Here is an 18652-nt window from a genome sequence, read left to right as displayed (position 1 = left end):
AGTTGGAGAAGGTACAATCATTCCTAGCTTGCCAAATGACCCAACAGATGGTAGGGAAGCATATGCTCCAGAGATGACGAGCTGCAGATTGAATGGATTTATCATGGCAGATGGCTAAGCATTGGTTGATGCTGGAAGGGAGAGGGCTTATATTAATCCTAGTTAGCAATGGCACCCAAATCTGATTGGCGAAAGTACATTCAAGGAATAAATGCTCTTGAGATTCTTGGGAGCTGCAGAAGGAGCAGGATGGGTCCCCTAGCCATCCTTGGATAGCCAATCTGTCCCTGGTCTTAAGTCTAGATAAACTCATGAGCCAGAAGAAGATTTGCACTTTACTTGGAAGCAAATTGTTCCGAATGATAGCCTGGAATTGGTTGCGCAATCATCCGTCTGCAAGAGAATAGTATAGAGACTTGACAGAAAAATGTTTGAGGGGGATATTGACCATAATGGCTTGTCATCTTCAGTGGAGGGCTGCATATTGCAGGAAGTCAGATGTTGCATAAGATTCTGCACCTGGTTGCTATCACCTTCATTATTAGGGCGCCTGATGATGGGTTTCCATATCCATGAATCCTCCTGAATTCTACCTTGGGAACAAGAGGGGACTAGCTTGGAGAAGGCTAACACCTTCGGAAAGAGGCTGGCAAGGGAATTAGGACCCGTCCATTTGTCTTCCCAGAAGACGATCTTAGAGCCATTACCAAGAGACCAATTGACGAAGCCAGAGAAGAATTTATAGCAAGATTGGACATCTTTCCAGAATCTGGAATAATAAGCAGGGGTTGGTTTATGGAGATTGGGTGGATATATAGAATGGAGCACTCTACCAATATGATTGTTGCTGTCATAGAATTTCCAAATCCATTTGGAAAGGAGGAAAATATTGAAGAGATGAAGGTTGTGGGCTCCCAGCCCTCCACAAAGTTTAGGAGAGCAAACAATCCCCCATCTGACAGGATGATTGCCAGAGAAGTGGCCAGCAGCTCCTCCCCAGAGGAAGTTGCGCCTAATTTTGTCAATTTTATTAATGAGACATGAGGGGAGCTTGAAGAAGGACATGTAGTATAGAGGAATGGACAAGAGGACTGATTTAAGAAGCACCAATCTACCACCAATCGACAGATGTTTTCTTTTCCATAGGGAGAGTTTACGGTTGAGAGAGTCTAGAAGAGGTTGCCAGTCGGCTCTAGATAATGAGCCTCTTTTCAAAGGGAGACCGAGGTATTTGAAAGGTGGGGAGAGGTTGCCAGTCGGCTCTAGATAATGAGCCTCTTTTCAAAGGGAGACCGAGGTATTTGAAAGGTGGGGATGAAAAGGAGCAGTTGAGGGTGTTGGCCAAAATAGATCCCTTAGAGGTAGATTTGCCACTATAGAGGAGGTTGGATTTAGAGAAGTTTATGGCAAGACCAGAGACATCTTCGAAAAGATAAAGGATAGATTTAAGGTTGGTGACGTCAGAGGAGCTAGCTTTACAGAATATGAGAGTATCGTCTACAAATTGTAATGATTTGATGTCATTGAGCATACCCTTGAGGTGGAGCTCAGAAAGGTCTCCATGGATGCAGCTATTGTGGAGCATTCTACAAAGGACATCAACAACTAGGAGGAAAAGCATAGGAGACAGAGGATCTCCTTGCTTAAGGCCTCTATGACAAGAGAAGGGGTTGGTAGGAGTGCCATTAACTAGCACTGAAGATGAGGAAGATAACAGAATGGATTTAATCCATGATATCCATCTGCTACCGAAGCCCCTAGCCTTGAGGAGAGAGAAGAGAAAATCCCAGCTGACACAGTCGCAGGCTTTGCAGAAGTCAATTTTAATGATACATACTTCTAATTTCTTGGAGAAGCGTTGATGAATCATCTCATGACCCAGAGCAATGGAGTCCATGGTGGATTTATCCTTTTGAAAGGCCGATTGGGAGGGGTGAACCAGAGATGACAGGAGAGGGCTTAACCTGTTGGCAAGAACTTTGGTGAAGATTTTAGAAATACCATTGATGAGACTGATGGGTCTGAAAGCTGAGGGATGATCAGGAGAGAGAGTTTTGGGGATGAGGGATATGAAAGAGTGGTTGATAAGGTGGAGGTTGGAGGGGTCAAGGAAGATTTGGGAGAAAAAGGAGATGATGTCTGGTTGTAGGACATCCCAAAAGGATTGGAAAAAGAAAAGAGGAAAGTAATCTGGCCCAGGAGCTTTGTCTGGGTGAAGACCAAATACAGCTGTCTTGATCTCTTGAACTGAGAAGGGGTTGTCCAGAGAGGTTAGATCAGAGCTAGGAAGAGAGTAGAGATGATCCCAGTCTAACTGAAAAGAGGAGGATAGGGATTTGAAATGATTGGAAAAATGATGGAAGAAAGCCAGTTGTTTATCATGTTCTGAGAAGAGAGTTGTGTTGTTAATGGAGAGGAGCGGAATAAAGTTCTTTCTTCTATGGTGAGAAGCTATTTTGTGGAAGAATATCATTGGATAATTGCTCTAGTATCAATTATGCCATGACTAGGGCTGTTCAAAAAGCCTGCGGCCCGTATCCATGAAATAGGAAGAGAAACAAGATAATTTTGCATCAAAACTTAAAACTAACCAATCTTTCTTTGCTTCAATCTAAAATTAGAAGGAAATATTCATGAAATGAGAAGAAAAACAAGGCAATTTAGCATCACAAACTTAAAACTATTCAATCTTTCCTTGCTTTAATCCAAAATTTGAAGGAAATATATATCCATCATCTGAGAAGAGAAAACAAAGACAAATTTTCATCATAAATTTAAAATTAACCAATATTTCCTTGCTTCAATCAAAAATTGAAGGAAATATATATGAACTAAGTAGAGAAACAAGGAATTTTGCATCACAAACTTAAAACTAATCAATATTTTCTTGCTTCTATCCAAAATTTGAAGGAACTATCCATGAACTAAGAAGGGAAACACAATTTTGCATCATGAATTTAAAATTAACCGAGAACGAGAAGAGAAACAAGCCTACTATTAAACCACATTGCATCACGCCCATAATTTTAGTTCATGGATATTTAAAGATGGAAATCAATTATAATTGTATCACATCGCCTCATGTCTAAAGCCTGTTATTATATAACATTGCATCATGTCTAAAATTTCAGTTCATGGATATTTTATAATGGAACTAAGTTACAATTGTATCACATTGCATCATGTTCAAAGTCTACTATTGTATTACATTGCATCAGGTTCGAAATTTAAATTCATGAAAATTTAATGATGGAATCACATTGCATTTTAGCAACTAATATGCATTTTAGTCAAATTTGTTTTTTTGCTTTTCAAAATCAAGCTATTTAAATGGATAATAAATCTGTGTGTGGAAACACTGTCTCTATCCAAATTGTTTGCCAACCGAAATTTAGAAACTCATTTAATCAACACCACCAAACACTAAAACCATGTGTGCATTATTCAATTTAACCCATAAAACCTTCATGCAAATATACCAGAACTTAAACAGTGAAAAAACCATCCAAACCCCAACCCTAGCCCTAACCAAATATTTTCAACAACAAGTAACAAACACTTTTTAACACATGAGAACATAAATTTAGACAAGCAATTTCTCAAAATTATACTGAAATTTTGAGGGAATCATACATCTTTTCAAATTACTTGACTTAGGTCAAATTCTAACCCAGATCATTGCAAATTCTCTAGAAATTCACCTCCTCGAGGATCCAAAATCGTGATGCGCTGTTACAGAACCAACTTGAAATTGAAGTTTACCCTAACCCACTATCAGTTTGCAGGAATTTTGGAGAATTTGGGGGCGTTTGGAAGATTTTAAGTGAATTTGGGAATTTTTGTTATTTATAGTGTTTATTATAACGTAGTAGGTGAATTAAACGGTTAAAGAGGCATTTCTGTCTTTTACATAGTTTTTTAAATGACAACTTACTGTTTCAATGGCGGGAGACCTTGGGTAACTTATTTGAAGGTTTTTGAGCCTTGTGTATTTAAGTAAAATTTGCGGAAAACATTGGGTATTCAAGTGTAATTTACCCTTACTGTTTTCATAAAATTGATGGTTATTTCTTACAGCTTGTAGATCTACATGTTTTCTTTATCTCCACACTAGGTGTGTAAGGACACCACAATTTGCCAAATCTGGACAGGACAGTGTTATTTTACATGTGTTTTTTTCTTCCTTGAATTTATATATATATATATATATATATATATATATATATATATATATATATATATATATATATATATATATATATATATATATATATATATATATATATATATATATATATATATAAATTCAAGGAAGAAAAAAACACATGTAAAATAACACTGCCCTGTCCAGATTTGGCAAATTGTGGTGTCCTTACACACTTAGTGTGGAGATAAAGAAAACATGTAGATCTACAAGCTGTAAGAAATAACCATCAATTTTATGAATATTTGGAGTTTTGCTCCAAATATGCAGCCCCCCCTCCATTTCACTATTCCCCCTAAAAAATAACAATAATACCCTTCTAACTAACTAATTATTTTTAGATATTCAACTTAAAATCAACATAAGTTTATTTCTACTAATTATTTTTAAATAAAAGTTTTACAGTTGGAAATGTTTTGTCGATACCTTCAAAATGAGACTAATATTGAATAATATTAATTGAAATATAAAATTTCAAGAACCAAGTAATTAAAAATGAAAAAGTTATTATTTCATTAGTAAAAAAAGTTACATAGCTTCATTTCCATGTCTTTCCCACAAATGTTCAATCAATGCATTTCGAAGTGCAAAATGAGCTTCTTTGTTTTTTAACCTCTTATGTAGAGCAAGAAATTGTTGGAATCGTTCAGTTTCCGTTATCTCCATATTTTCAGCATTCGGAATTGATTGTGGAGTTGAAATGACAACATCTTCTTGCTCGTCGCGTTCATCTTCGACAATCATATTGTGCATTATAATACAAGCAGTCATGATATCATGCAGAGTTCGTTTATCCCAAAAACGGGCTGGCCCCTTGATGATAGCAAATCGTGATTGGAGAACACCGAATGCCCGCTCAACATCTTTTCGACATGCTTCTTGCATCATTGCAAAATATTGTTTCTTTTTATCATCGGAATTAGAAATGGTTTGAACAAGTGTTGGCCATTTCGGATATATGCCATCGGCCAAATAATAACCGACATCATAATTTTTTCCTTGAATTGTGTAATGAGCAGGAGGAGCAATACCTTGTGATAGATTGTCGAACAAATTAGACGACTGCAATACATTAATATCGTTATTGGATCCTGGTAAGCCAAAGTATGCATGCCATATCCATAGATCATATGATGCTACTGCCTCAAGAATAATGGTTGGACCTCCATGACGACCTGAGTATTGTCCTGCCCATGCTGTTGGACAATTTTTCCATTGCCAATGCATACAGTCTAGACTTCCTAACATTCCTGGAAAACCTCTTTCTTCGCCCTTTTGCAATAACCTTGCAACATCGTCGACATTGGGAGTCCTCAGATATTCATCTCCATATACTTCTACAATTGCTCTGCAAAATCTCTTTAAACATACAATTGCAGTTGACTCACCGATCCTAACATATTCGTCAGTACTATCTGCTGATGTTCCATACGCCAACATGCGAAATGCCGATGTAACTTTTTGTAAAGTTGATAGCCCAAGTTTGCCGACACCATCCATCTTCTGTATGAAGAAGTTGTCATGATCACGTACCGCCTCAACTATACGAAGGAATAAACTCCTGTGCATCCGGAACCTTCTACGGAATAGGTTTGCACCATATGTAGGATTATCAGAAAAATAGTCATGGTAAAGTCGAGAATTACCTTCTTCCCTCCCGCGATTGATCACCAAATGACCAGGAACTGAGCCAATACGCTTTGGCCGCTCTGCCTCTTGAGAGAGATAAGTCATTATTTTACTATTAGAGGCATGTACGCGAGCTAAGAGTTCATCTTCCTTCTCCCATTGTGTCATATCTTCCTCCCAATCTTTAATGTACTGAGACCATATTTCGTCGTCAGAAGAAGAAGAAGAAGAAGAAGAAGATGGTAGTTGTGACGGTCCGGCTCCATAGTTCATTGATGAAGAAGTTATTTATAGAAATAATCATATAAGTTGTGAGTTATTTAGAGATGGATGTAATGTCATTATATAATATGACTCCCCGCATTGGATTCTTTTCAGCATTGGCTTCTCACCCCCACATTGGATTCCTTTTGTGTTGGAGACTCCCCACATCGGATTCTTTTCAGCATTGGCTTCTCACCCCCACATTGGATTCCTTTTGTGTTGGAGACTCCCCACATTGGATTCTTTTCAGCATTGGCTTCTCACCCCCACATTGGATTCCTTTTGTGTTGGAGACTCCCCACATCGGATTCTTTTTAGCATTGGCTTCTCACCCCCACATTAGATTCCTTTCGTGTTGGAGACTCCCCACATTGGATTCTTTTCAGCATTGGCTTAGATTCCTTTCGTGTTGGAGACTCCCCACATTGGATTCTTTTCAGCATTGGCTTCTCACCCCCACATTTGATTCCTTATGTGTTGGAGACTCCCCACATCGGATTCTTTTCATCATTGGCTTCTCACCCCCCACATTGGATTCCTTTCGTGTTGGAGACTTCCCACATTGGATTCTTTTCAGCATTGGTTTTTCACCCCCACATTGGATTCCTTTTGTGTTGGAGACTCCCCACATTGGATTCTCCTGGTGTTGGAGACTCCCCACATCTGATCCCTATATAATACTTGCACAATTTTCATATCTCCACCACAACTCTTCTTATTCTATATTCATAACTCTTTACATTCCTCCTTAGATTATGGCATCTAGTCGCGGAAAATCTTTTTTACAAGAAGAAGACCAAGTTTTATGCGCCACGTGGCTCGAAATTTCTCAAGATCCAGTCATGGGTTCTAATCAAAAGAAGGACAAGCTGTGGGAACGAATTTCTGCTTTATTTCATGAAAGGATTTCCAATATTTGTAATGCTCAAAGGACTCCAAAGTCTCTTTCATGCCGAATGCAATTAATTATGAAGGCCATCAGTAAATTTCGAGGATGTATTCGACAAGTCGAGCGCTTAAATCCAAGCGGTGCTTCTGAGCTTGACATTGTAAGTATTTTGAATAACATAAATCTTGATTATCATCTACTATCATGTTATTAATAAATGTTTCTTCCTCTCTTGTGGTAGATTAAACGTGCTAGGATAATATTTGCAGAAGATCCAGAAGAGAGAAAGGGGTTTCTATTTGATCATGTTTGGTCAATTTTAAAAGATGCAGAGAAATGGGCAAATATAAGTGTCAGATTGCCTGCAACTTCCAAAACTTCAATGTCCCGCTCATCTCAGGGATCAGATTCAAGTTCTCCTGTCGTCGACTTAAATGACGATAATGAGGAATATACTCATAATGATGAAGATATGATAACAAGTCGACCGACAGGAAGGAAGAAAGATAAGATGAGGAGGCGACAAGCAACTGAATCCAACCTCGACTTGGAAACTCTCAATAAAAGCAATCAAGAAATTGTCGATATTTTAAAAAAAAGTCATGGAGAATGAGAAAATGATAGAATAACAACGCACCAGATTATGATGTTAAGGGCCGAAAACGAAAAGAAAAAAATAGATATTCAAAGGGAACGCCAGGAAAGTAAGATTATGTTGATTAATCTTGATACTATTACTGATCCTTCGGAACGCGAGTATTTTCGAATTAAAAAACAATAGATTTTAAATAGAAACACAACCGGAGGTTCTTCATCTGATATTCCTAATCCTGAATATAGTTATGCAGGAAGTCAATACGGAATTCCTGACTACAGAAGCGGTGGATATAGAGGAAATGGCCTGCCCGATTTTTAGTTTTTTTCATGTACTTTATTTTCATGTACTTTCTTTTTTTATGTAATGCCGCTGAATGTAATATATAAAATTTCATCATTCGGAGTAACTGTGAAGGTTGTTCCAAATGCTGAATGTAATATATAAAATTTCATCATTCGGAGTAACTGTGAAGGTTGTTCCAAATATTATGCTATATTTTCTGCTTTTTAAAATTTAAAGGCTCTTATCTATGTCTTATTATCAATTTATTAAAGATAATTACTTTTATTTAAATAATGAGTATATTATATATTATACTTTTAGTATTAATTTATAATATATTTTATATTTTAAATTAATTCATATAATTTTTTAACATTTTATATTTTTTATATTTTCAAATCTATTTAAAGTATTAATAAAAGAAATCAATTAAAAATGCAAATAGAGCTTCATATAGAGGAGGTGGTTGGAGTTACCCCCCTCTAAAAAAGCATATGTCCAAGAATATGCTTTGGGGAGACTGCATTTTGCAGCCTCCCCATTGGAGTTGCTCTCAAGTCCTCCGCCATTAAGCCCTCCGCCAGCAAGTAGATCCGGAGAACTCCATTGCTTCTCGGGTAATTTATTCTTCAATTTTTTATCCATATTTTTCTTTCCCATTTTTATACTATTATATTTTTTTTCGGATTAGAATCTGATGTGGCTTTGTAATATTTACTGATACCTTGTTGTAGAGCTCAGGTCATATTTGAATGCAATCTGTTGACAACGAGATAACAAACTAATATACACTTAGATCGGCCACAGTCTGCAATGTTTTTATTTACATCACCGGTCCTGTGACTTCCATTTAATTAAGATGGATGGGATCATATCCTAAACTACTGTTAAAGAATTAATCCAACCCACTTGAATGTCATTGAGATAATTAATTTCTTTTGCTGAGAATTACCCTTATAATGGTTCAAATCAATGACTTGCTAGGGTCATTTCATCGTTCTTCAAATTCAGCCTTGCATTGGCACATTTGTTTTTCAGAACACCTAAACACTCTACTTACTTTTTGACATATTCAACATTTAGGACTTCTAAGATGAAATTGTTGCGCTTATGTCATTTTTAAGTTTTTCTTCCTTGCATTTGTGGTACAGAGTAAAGTCAACTTGCCAAGGTATTCTTGCTAATTACTTGTGTAAACAAATTTATTTTATTCTTGGAACCTTCATAGCACTAATTCAATTAGCATTCATGTAATTCAATTTGGTGAACATATTCTTACATTATGAAACTTCATAGCACTAATTTGGTGATTATATTTGTCATGAAATTTGCAGCTAGGCCAAGTTGTGGAGAAGAAGAACAGCAATCTTGTGGAGAAGAAGAAAAGCCTAAATAGTTTCAATTGCTATCTGAGCTTTTATAAGTCTCTTGGATGTTCCACTGCTATCTGAGCTTTTATAAGTGGATGTCAATTGCTATCTAAGATCTTCATGTGGTTGAAATGAGTCTTATGTTGTACAAGCATCGATGTATGAATGGTGTAATGTTTTGTGTTCAATAATTAGATGTTGTTAAAGGACAGGAATTGCTGCTTATATCCTTCATATGGTTGTGTTATTTTATTTTTAAATGTATAATTGCTGCTTATATCCTTCATATGTGTTGGTTGATCTGTTATGCCTCATTGGCAAAAAATATCATTTGTTGGTTGATTTGTTATTCATTTGTTAATGTATAATTGCTGCTTATATCCACAAGCTTAACATATTCTAAAAAAAAATCTCAGCATCAGAGGGTTCATCCACAAGCTCAGGCTTCTTTTTCACATTTGTTGGGTCAACCTGTAGACCTTTCACCTGGCGTAGCACAACCTGAAAAGTTGCTAGCTTCAGAAATTTCTCAAGACAAACAATTACTTGGTTTATTGCAAATTCAGCATTTGGCAAACCCTCAGCCCTCAACGGGTTTGATAAGCTTTTACCGATTACCGTTTGAATCGGGCTAGCATGCGGATTGTCTAAATCCGTTCTGCAAGTAACGTTGTGCTAAGAGAGTGAATTCTCTGAGACTTTATGCTATGATGTTGAATACATAGACTTCGCCATTGTTACGGGAATAGGCTACCCGACGACACGTGTTAGGTGTTGACTTTAGGATTTTTGGCTAACCCCCAGCCTTCAACGGATTTGATTAGCCTTTACCAACTACCGTTTGAGTCGGGCTAGCATGCGGATTGTCTAAATCCGTTCCGCATGTGACGTTGTGCTAACAGAATGAACTCCCTTAGACTCGCTGCTACGACTTCGAATACGTAGACTTCGCCATGGTTACGGGCATAGGCTACCCGACAACGTGTATTAGACGCTGACTTATCTCTACTTAGGCTTCGGAATAAAATACCCCAGAATCGAACTCTGGTGTCTTTTTCTACGGAGAAAGACTAAACCGACGACGCGTGTTAGGCGTCGGCATATCCTTTCTTAGGATTCAGGATGAAATTCCCCATGCGTGTAAGGCATGGATTTTGGTGTTATTAATAATAACCTGCCACAATGTTGAATATGTGAACGGGTGTTCTTTTTAACGGTTAAGAACTAACCGGCAGCGTGGGTTAAGCGCAGACTTATCCTTGCTTAGGTTTCAGGATAGAATACCCCAGAATCAGACTCTGGTGTCTTTTCTACGGAAAAAGACTAAACCGACAGCGCGTGTTAGGCGCAGACTTATCCCTGCTTAGGATTCGGGATAAACTTCCTAGGATGAATCCTAGATTGATAAATTTTGGAAAAGATCAGTGCGGGAAAGGAAGAATTTTATATTCTATTTCACGGTCTTCTTTTAGGGTGAAGGCGAACCCGAAAAACAAGGAAGGAAAAATTTTATATTCTATTCCCTGATTCTGGAAAGGAATAATTTTATATTCTACTTCCAGTGCAAAAGAAACTAGAAGTGGGATCTCTACTCCGAGAATCTAAAAAATTTAGATAAACTTACCTTTTATAGGATTGGTTATCTAATCTGAAAATGAGTTTTTTGTTTATCGAAATGAAATTTCAACTTAGGTTATAACCATGAGAAGGCTTAACCCAAGAGGAAAAGAGGGGAGTTCTTTCGTTTATCGAAAGGGGACTCTGAACTGAAAGTGAACCTCTTGTCCATGGAAAGAGTCAAGAGGGCCGGAAAGACATTTTTGGTGGACTCACTGTCAATTGAAATTGATCAGTAAGGAATTTTGGTGGTGAAAATGATTTTGGGTTATCCTCTAGAATATTAAGTGTAATATTCTTCAAGGAACTTCTCGATAAATGGGTTATCCTGAATGTACTAGGGATAGTTCTTTTTTAGGAACTTCCTATTTATTGGCATTAATTGCATGTCGCCCTCTTGAGTGATCAGGCGATACGCGCCGTTTGAATAGACTGTGTCTATCACAAACGGTCCTTCCCATTTGGGTTCAAATTTACCTTTCTTCTTGGAGTTGAGGATTATCGGTCGGCGAGCAGCGAGGACCAGATCTCCTTCCTTGAAGCTTCTTTGTCGGACTCTTTTGTTAAAAGCCCTAGATATTCTGGCTTGATAAAACTCAATGTGTTGTTGAGCTTCCAAGCGCTTTTCATCCAACCTTTCGAGTTCTTCGAGACGTTTCTGATGTTGTTCTTCTGTCATCATCTCAGTCGCGAGAGCGATCCGAAGGGATGGGATTTGAATCTCCAATGGTAGCACAGCTTCACATCCGTATAGCAACGAATATGGGGTAGCTCCTGTAGGTGTGCATATGGTGGTGCGATAAGCCCAGAGTGCTTCACCGAGTTTATCGTCCCAGTCTCGTTTATTGGTCTTCACGAGCTTTGACAAGATCTTAATGATCGTCTTGTTAAACGCCTCAGCTAATCCATTCGCAGCGGGATAATAAGCTGTTGACGAAACATCTTGAAATTTGAACTTGTCACAAAACCCGACAAAGGCGTTGCTTATGAACTGTGGACCGTTGTCATGAATGATCCGTCTCAGCACGTCGTGTCTGTATATGACATGATGCTTGATGAAATTGATGACGTTGTTCGTCTTCACTTCTCTAAGCGGAATCGCTTCAGCCCACTTTGAAAAGTAATCCGTGATTGCGAGGATGAATCGATCACCTTTGACTGAAGGGGGAAAAATAGGACCGACAATGTCCATACCCCATGTCTTGAACGGCCAAGACGTGGTTGATGTGTGTAAATGCTCTGGTGGTTGATGCATATAATTTGCATGTATTTGACAAGCATGACACTCTTGGGCGTATTCGATTGCGTCACGAACCATTGTTGGCCAAAAATATCTCATTCTCCTGATGCGATCATACAGTTTGGGACCGGGCTGATGCGCACCGCATTCTCCTTCGTGTGCTTCCTTAAGAACTTCTTCTGCTTCTTTGTTCGTAAGACATCGGAGTAACAAACCATCGTACCCTCTACGGTATAACGTATGGGTCTTGGTATTATAGAAGAATCTTGGTGCTCTTCGGCGGATTGATTCCCTTTCTTTTACATCCTCTGGAAAAATACCATATCGGATGTAGTCAATGATAGGAAAACGCCAATCTCGGGACTCAGACCCAATTTGAGTTGAATTCACTTCCTTGGCGTTTATGTTTCCATCATCTTCCTCTTCAATATCCATATCGTATATGGGTATGCAGAGCTGATGCGTCCTTACTGTGACTAACAGCTCAGTTTCGGGAGGCTACGCAAGTGATACTGCTAGTGCTGCCAGTGCATCCGCATAAGCGTTCTGGAGACGAGGGATGTATTCAATAAAGAATTCATCAAAAGAATCTGCCATTTTGATGGCCTCCTGGTAGTACAGGATCAGGTCTTGGTTCCTGACTTCATACTCTCTACGGACTTGGTTGACTATCAATTGAGAATCCCCAAAAGCTTCGAGATATTCGACCCCCAGCTCCTTGGCGAAACTCTGAGTCCAATGAGAAGCGCGTTGTACTCAGCTACGTTATTGGAACACGGACTAGTCAATGAATAAGCCCGAGGCATCACATGCTTCCCCGGGGAAATTAAGACAACTCCAACTCCGGAGGAGACTGTAGAACATCCGGGAGTTATTGCCCTATTAATTTCTCTCGAAGCACCATCAAAGTATAATTGCCATACTTGTTGGTGCGACGTAGTGTTAACCTCGTGGGTTTCATCCGGCAAGTCATCATATACTTCTGCCGTATCTGTGGTCGGGTTTGCCGCCAAAAGGTCACAAATCGCCTGTCCTTTTATCGACTTCTGCTGCTTGAAGTGCAAATCGTATTGGGACAAGAGAAGGGCCCACTTCGCTAGCCGCCAATTCATAGAGGCCGGTTGCGTCATAAACACCCGTACTGGATTAACGTTGGAGATAACGTAGATCGTCTGTCCCACCAGGTAATGCCGCATCTTTTGCATCGCAAATACCAATGCAAGACATCCTTTCTCAATCATCGGATACCGAGACTCGGCGCCTATCAAGGTCCGACTTAGGTAATAGACTGCCTGTTCGTGACCATTATCATCGTCTTGTGCTAGTAAGGCACTTATCGAGTGGTTCATCGCCTTGAGATAAATCAAGAACGGTCTACCTGATTTTGGTGCAACGAGAACAGGAGGATTCGTCAGATATGTTTTAATATCTTCGAATGCTTTTTGGCAGGCTTCGTCCCAAATAAAGGACACCCCTTTCTTCTTCAGTTTAGAGAATGGTTGGCACTTCCTAGATAGGTTTGAGATGAACCGCCGGATGTAAGCTAGACGCCCTTGCAATCCTCTGAGCTCTCTTAGATTTCTAGGGGGTTACAGTTCGTGTATCGCCTTCACCTTATCAGGATCGATATGTATACCTTTAGTGGTGACGAGGAATCCAAGGAATTTCCCGCTGGACATTCCAAGGAAGGATTTAGTGGGGTTCATCTTCAATTGATGACTCCGCATGAGATCGAACATCATCTTCAAGTCATTGATGTGATCTTCTTTGTTGCGGCTTTTTACAACCAAATCATCAACATAGCATTCGACTGTTTTCCTGAGATGTTCTTGGAAAATCTTAGTCATCGCTCGCTGGTATGTGGCACCGGCATTCTTCAGACCGAAAGGCATCACCGTATAGCAGAAGACGCCGAGGGGTGTTCTAAACGCCGTATGCTTCTCATCCTCTGGATGCATCTTGATCTGGTTATATCCCGAAAATCCATCCATGAAGGACATCCTCTCGAATCCACATGTATTGTCGATAATGACATCCGTGATTGGGAGAGGGAAATCGTCTTTCGGACATGCTTCATTCAGGTTCCTGAAGTCGATGCAAATCCTGATTTTGCCATTCTTCTTCATGACGGGAACAATATTGGCTAGCCAGTCTGGATGTTGTTCCTCTCGGATAAATCCTGATTCGATCAACTTCTTAACCTCTGTCTCAATGGCTTCCATAATCTGCGGACGAAACCGTCTTTGCTGTTGTTTGACAGGTTTGGCATCCGGCTTGATATCGAGGCGTTGCATTGCTACATTGGGGTCGAGCCCGGGCATATCTTCATAGTTCCATGCGAAGACGTCAATATATTCCCTGATGAGATTTGGGGGAAGACTATCGCTGATGAATATAGGCTTTGGGTTGGCCTCGTCACCCATGTTAACTTGGACTATTTTATCTTCAGTGGGGGGTTCCCTCTGTTCGAACCTATCACCATACTGCATGTTCAGGTGATGAACCCACGGGTCTTCCCATGTTGGCATTTGATTGTCGTCTTCCATTGTGGACGGATCAGCTGTAGCCATATTCGCCATTAGGGCTTTGAAAGCTTCCCCCAGACTTGTATCGGAATCCCATTTCGAGGCATCTGACGAATTTCCATTTTTGTATTGCTTAGATGATTGGTTATTGATTAACCAGCAGCATTCGTCTTCTGAAGAAGATTCATACCCTAACCCTCGTCCGTATTTATAATAATCATCGGTTTTCCCTTTTGGTACATATACCGCTTTGGCTGGAGTACGAGGACCTCGATCGAAGTATAGGCCTTCTCCGAGTGTGAAATCATACCCCTGCTTTTCCATGAGCTTGCGCGCTTCCGGACTATACTTAGATAAATGCCAACCAGGTCTGTCATCATCCTCATCTTTCCTTAAGAAATGATCTGGTAATGGAGAGATTTTTCCTTTACCGTAAATCACTTCTTTTGCACCTCTTATTTTGTTCGGGATGACCAGGGTTGTTCCGAAAGAATGCTGGAGGCATTCCTTTGTTACATGGGACGATCGAAGCAGCATATACAAATCAGGATTATCATACAACTCTTTTATCACATCATCAAGAGACAGGGAGTACTCTAAACCATTATTTATTTCATTATTGGCGAGTTGCCAGTTACAACTGCCCTCTGACGATTGTTCATCGTCAAGGTTGATTACAAAGGGTACAATATCATTTAGAACATAACCTCCATTGTAACCAAATCCGGCTTCGGTATCAGCTTCTTCTCCGCTGTCCGTACCATGGGCCGATGATTCAGTATCGGATTCGTTACCATAAAGGAGAGAATCAGTGAAATAATTCTCATACCCTTTGAATGGTTGCTTATCCGCGACCACCGTCCTAACCTTATTATCAGCGTCGACATACTTCAAACACTGATAGAGAGTTGAGGGAATTATAACGTTACTATGGATCCAAGGCTGACCCAATAGTAAGTTATATAAAGTTTCGGCATCGATCACATAACATGTGACTTCTGTCTTTAAATCTCCCATTTGATATTTTACCCGGATCTTACCTAAGGGTCTTGACCCACTAGTGTTGAATCCATAGATAACAGTGCCTGTGGACGCCAACTTGCTAACTGGAATGCCTAGGAAATGCATCAAGCGAAGCGGCATAATACTCACAGCAAAACCCGGATCCACTTGGATTCGGATGACTTTGCTGGAGCCAATGTACCCGATGAAATATAGCGGTCGATCGTGGTTTGAATTCTTCGTCTGTAAATCCTCTTTGGTGAAAGTAATGCAGGGAAGGTTCTTAGTCGCTATATTGCATTGTTGACTCAGCGGTTCTGGCTCTTCAGGCACCGGCTTGATTTGAGTCAGAAACACCTCTGAATTGGCCAAAGCTTCTTGCAAGGCCTCCCTAGTTTTCTTGGACAACCGCAGCAACTCATACAGCATTATCCGTACTGGAATGTTAGCTAGTTGAGCCATTATATCGAAGACTTGCGGAGTCTTCGAGCTTTCTGGTTTGTCTCTTCTAATCGGGCGACTGAAACGTGACTGCTTCGGATTCTGTACCTCCTGGGGATTCTTCTCTTTCGGCTTAATCACCGGCTGTCTTCGAGCCTCTTCGCCCGGTGTAGGACTCGTTATCACCCCCCATCTCCGTGAGAGTTTTGGCTGGTTCCCGTTTATTCACCCCTTGCTCACTAGGTGGCAGATAATTGTAGTGATACTCATTTCCGCTTCTAGTGGCGAAGACTTCTTGTTCTTCTTCGGAAAGCGGGAAAGTAGGAGCTTCATCGCCATCCTCCTCAAAAATTGTGGATGTAGCATTGCAGGACTTGCTTTTGCCCTTTCTTCTCGAGGAAGTCGCCCACTGTTCGTCTTCAATGAGATCGGGATGAACCCAGAGGATTTCGCCGTTTGGGGCTGTGTGTGGCACAAGTCTTTTTTGGCGTTGTCCATGTGGATCATCGTTCACTGTCTTCATTCCTACTTTGGTGATGCGCTCTGGTTTGAACCATGTTGTGGGAACCGATCCAAAGCTGATTGACACTGCATTTGCTCCAATATTCTTGGACGGCTTCAGGGTTATGACGCCTACATCAATTAGCGCCTGGATCTTGTCCTTAAGGTGGTAGCACGACTTGGTAGGGTGATGGACCGCTCTATGGTATGCGCAATACTTCGGATCCGTCACTTTGCTAGCCCCCTCTTGATCCACAATCGCCGGCAGCTGGATTTTGTTATTCTCCAACAGGTACTTAAAGATGCCGGGAACTTCATCATCTTTGAAGGAATACACCTAAGGAAATCTTGGCTCTGAAGATTTCTGCTTCTGAGGCCGTTGTTGCCATTGTCCCCGAGATTGTTGTGGTGCTTGTTGCTGCGGCTGTTGCTGAGGTTGCAATTGGAAAGTTTGATTAGCATCAACTGCATTAGCATGTGCCTTACCTTTCCCCCGTGGGATGAAATTCTGCTGTGGAGCATTCGTCTCCTGTTGGCCGCTTTCCGCCTTCTTCCTTCTGAGGAATCGCTCGGCTTGCTCTCCTTGGACCTTCAGATCCTTCCATATCTTAGACGGTGTTGTCCCCATTGCTTCCAATACGTCCAATGTGAGGTTGTTGTGGCAAGTCTGGAGAATAAATTCCTCGGTGATTGGGTCCCGACAGTTCATCGCCTTGTTTCGGAACCTTTTGACAAAGGTGTCAACCAATTCCCCATCTTTCTGTTTCTCGTCAAGCAACGACCCGATGGATATCTCTGTGTCGTCGTCGAAGAAATTAGCGAGGAATTTAGTCTCAATGTCGTCCCAGCTATTCACGCTTCTTGGCTTGAGGCGACGATACCAATCGAAGGCGGCTCCACGAAGAGTGCCAACGAAGGACCGTACCATCAGAGGCTTATTACCAGAGATAACCCCCAGGTGCGATTTGAAATAAATCAAATGCTGACTGGGTGAACCCATCCCATTAAACGGCGTGAAGTTAATTAGATTGAACTTCGCCGGATATGGGATCGATTCACATTCTCTTGGGTATGGACAAGGAATGCCTGTTTTCTTCATCTCTTGAGCGAAAATCAATGTATTGATTTTGCTCTCGAGGTTTTTGATCTTCAAGTTTTTACCTGTGTTTTCGCTAGCATTCTCATTACCACCCACTGCATTGACGGGAGGATTATTGGCATTATAAGTCTCATTTTCATTTGTGCCCTCATCTTCCAGATTAACCTGGTTACGACGACTTGGCTCGCCTTGCTGGTTCGTCAATGCTTGGATTTGTTGGTCATGCATTTCTCTCATGTTCTGCATGGCCATCTGCACTTCGAACCTAAAGCTCTCTTGTTGTTTAGCCATGGCTTCTTCGAGCATCTTGGCCACTTGTTCCGCACTTATCATAAGTGCCTCGCGGTCATACATTTCTCTCATGTTCTACATGGCCATCTGCATTTCGAACCTGAAGGCCTCCTGTTGTTTAGCCATGGCCTCTTCAAGCATCTTGGCCACTTGTTCCGCACTTATCATAAGTGCCTCGCGGGGTTGTCCCTTGCTGGATACCGTATTATCTGATGCGATCGCGGAACCGGCATCAGATTCTTCATCTTCTGAAGGTAGTCTTGTCCGAACCCTACCATAAGTTGCTCGTTTGATGGTTCCGGACTGCAGACGAGTTATACGCTGGGGCGCTTTCAGAATCGCCTCGAGATTATCCTGTGCCGATGTCCCCTTGCTGGTCATGTTAGTGGTGACCCTCGGAAATTCTCCATCTTCGACTACTCTTCTTCTTCGTCGGAAATGCCTAGGTCTTGGTTCTGGCATTTCGGCAATGAGCCTTTCGAAAACCGAAACTCTTTCAGGGACCGCCTTGATGCAGTTGCACTCAGACAATACTGCCCGAATGAGTTTGGAATAGGGGCATTGAGTTTCCAGTCCTTGGGGACTCCTCTTCCTGGCTTTACTCGTACCCCCAACACGATAGTACAATTCGTCTGCTTGACCCATCGTGTGTTGGCACGACTTCTCAGGTATAACATTATCGTCATCAGATGATAATGTT

The 18652-nt window shown here is 40.8% G+C and overlaps 2 protein-coding genes across 2 annotated transcripts; one reads left to right on the top strand and one right to left on the bottom strand.

Annotated features, from left to right (window-relative positions):
- On the bottom strand, positions 4733-5690 carry LOC109847602 (putative nuclease HARBI1). The gene has a single exon (XM_020416833.1). The coding sequence runs from the start codon at positions 5642-5644 to the stop codon at positions 4733-4735; it is 912 nt and encodes a 303-aa protein (XP_020272422.1). The 5' UTR covers positions 5645-5690.
- LOC109847601 (glutathione S-transferase T3-like) lies at positions 6733-7599 on the top strand. Its single transcript, XM_020416831.1, has 2 exons — positions 6733-7146; positions 7228-7599. Exons 1-2 carry the CDS (start codon positions 6853-6855, stop codon positions 7597-7599), a joined length of 666 nt encoding a protein of 221 aa, XP_020272420.1. The 5' UTR covers positions 6733-6852.

Source organism: Asparagus officinalis, chromosome 7 (assembly GCF_001876935.1).
Source record: "Asparagus officinalis chromosome 7, Aspof.V1, whole genome shotgun sequence".
Classification (NCBI taxonomy): Eukaryota; Viridiplantae; Streptophyta; class Magnoliopsida; order Asparagales; family Asparagaceae; genus Asparagus; species Asparagus officinalis.
Note: the sequence above shows the minus strand (reverse complement) of the source record. Positions and strands in the feature narration are given on the sequence as shown.

Coding starts and splice junctions, on each gene's coding strand:
- LOC109847602 (XM_020416833.1), bottom strand. CDS start 5,644: ATGTTGGCGTATGGAACATCAGCAGATAGTACTGACGAATATGTTAGG.
- LOC109847601 (XM_020416831.1), top strand. CDS start 6,853: ATGGCATCTAGTCGCGGAAAATCTTTTTTACAAGAAGAAGACCAAGTT. Junction 7,147..7,227: donor GTGCTTCTGAGCTTGACATT/GTAAGTATTTTG, acceptor CTCTTGTGGTAG/ATTAAACGTGCTAGGATAAT.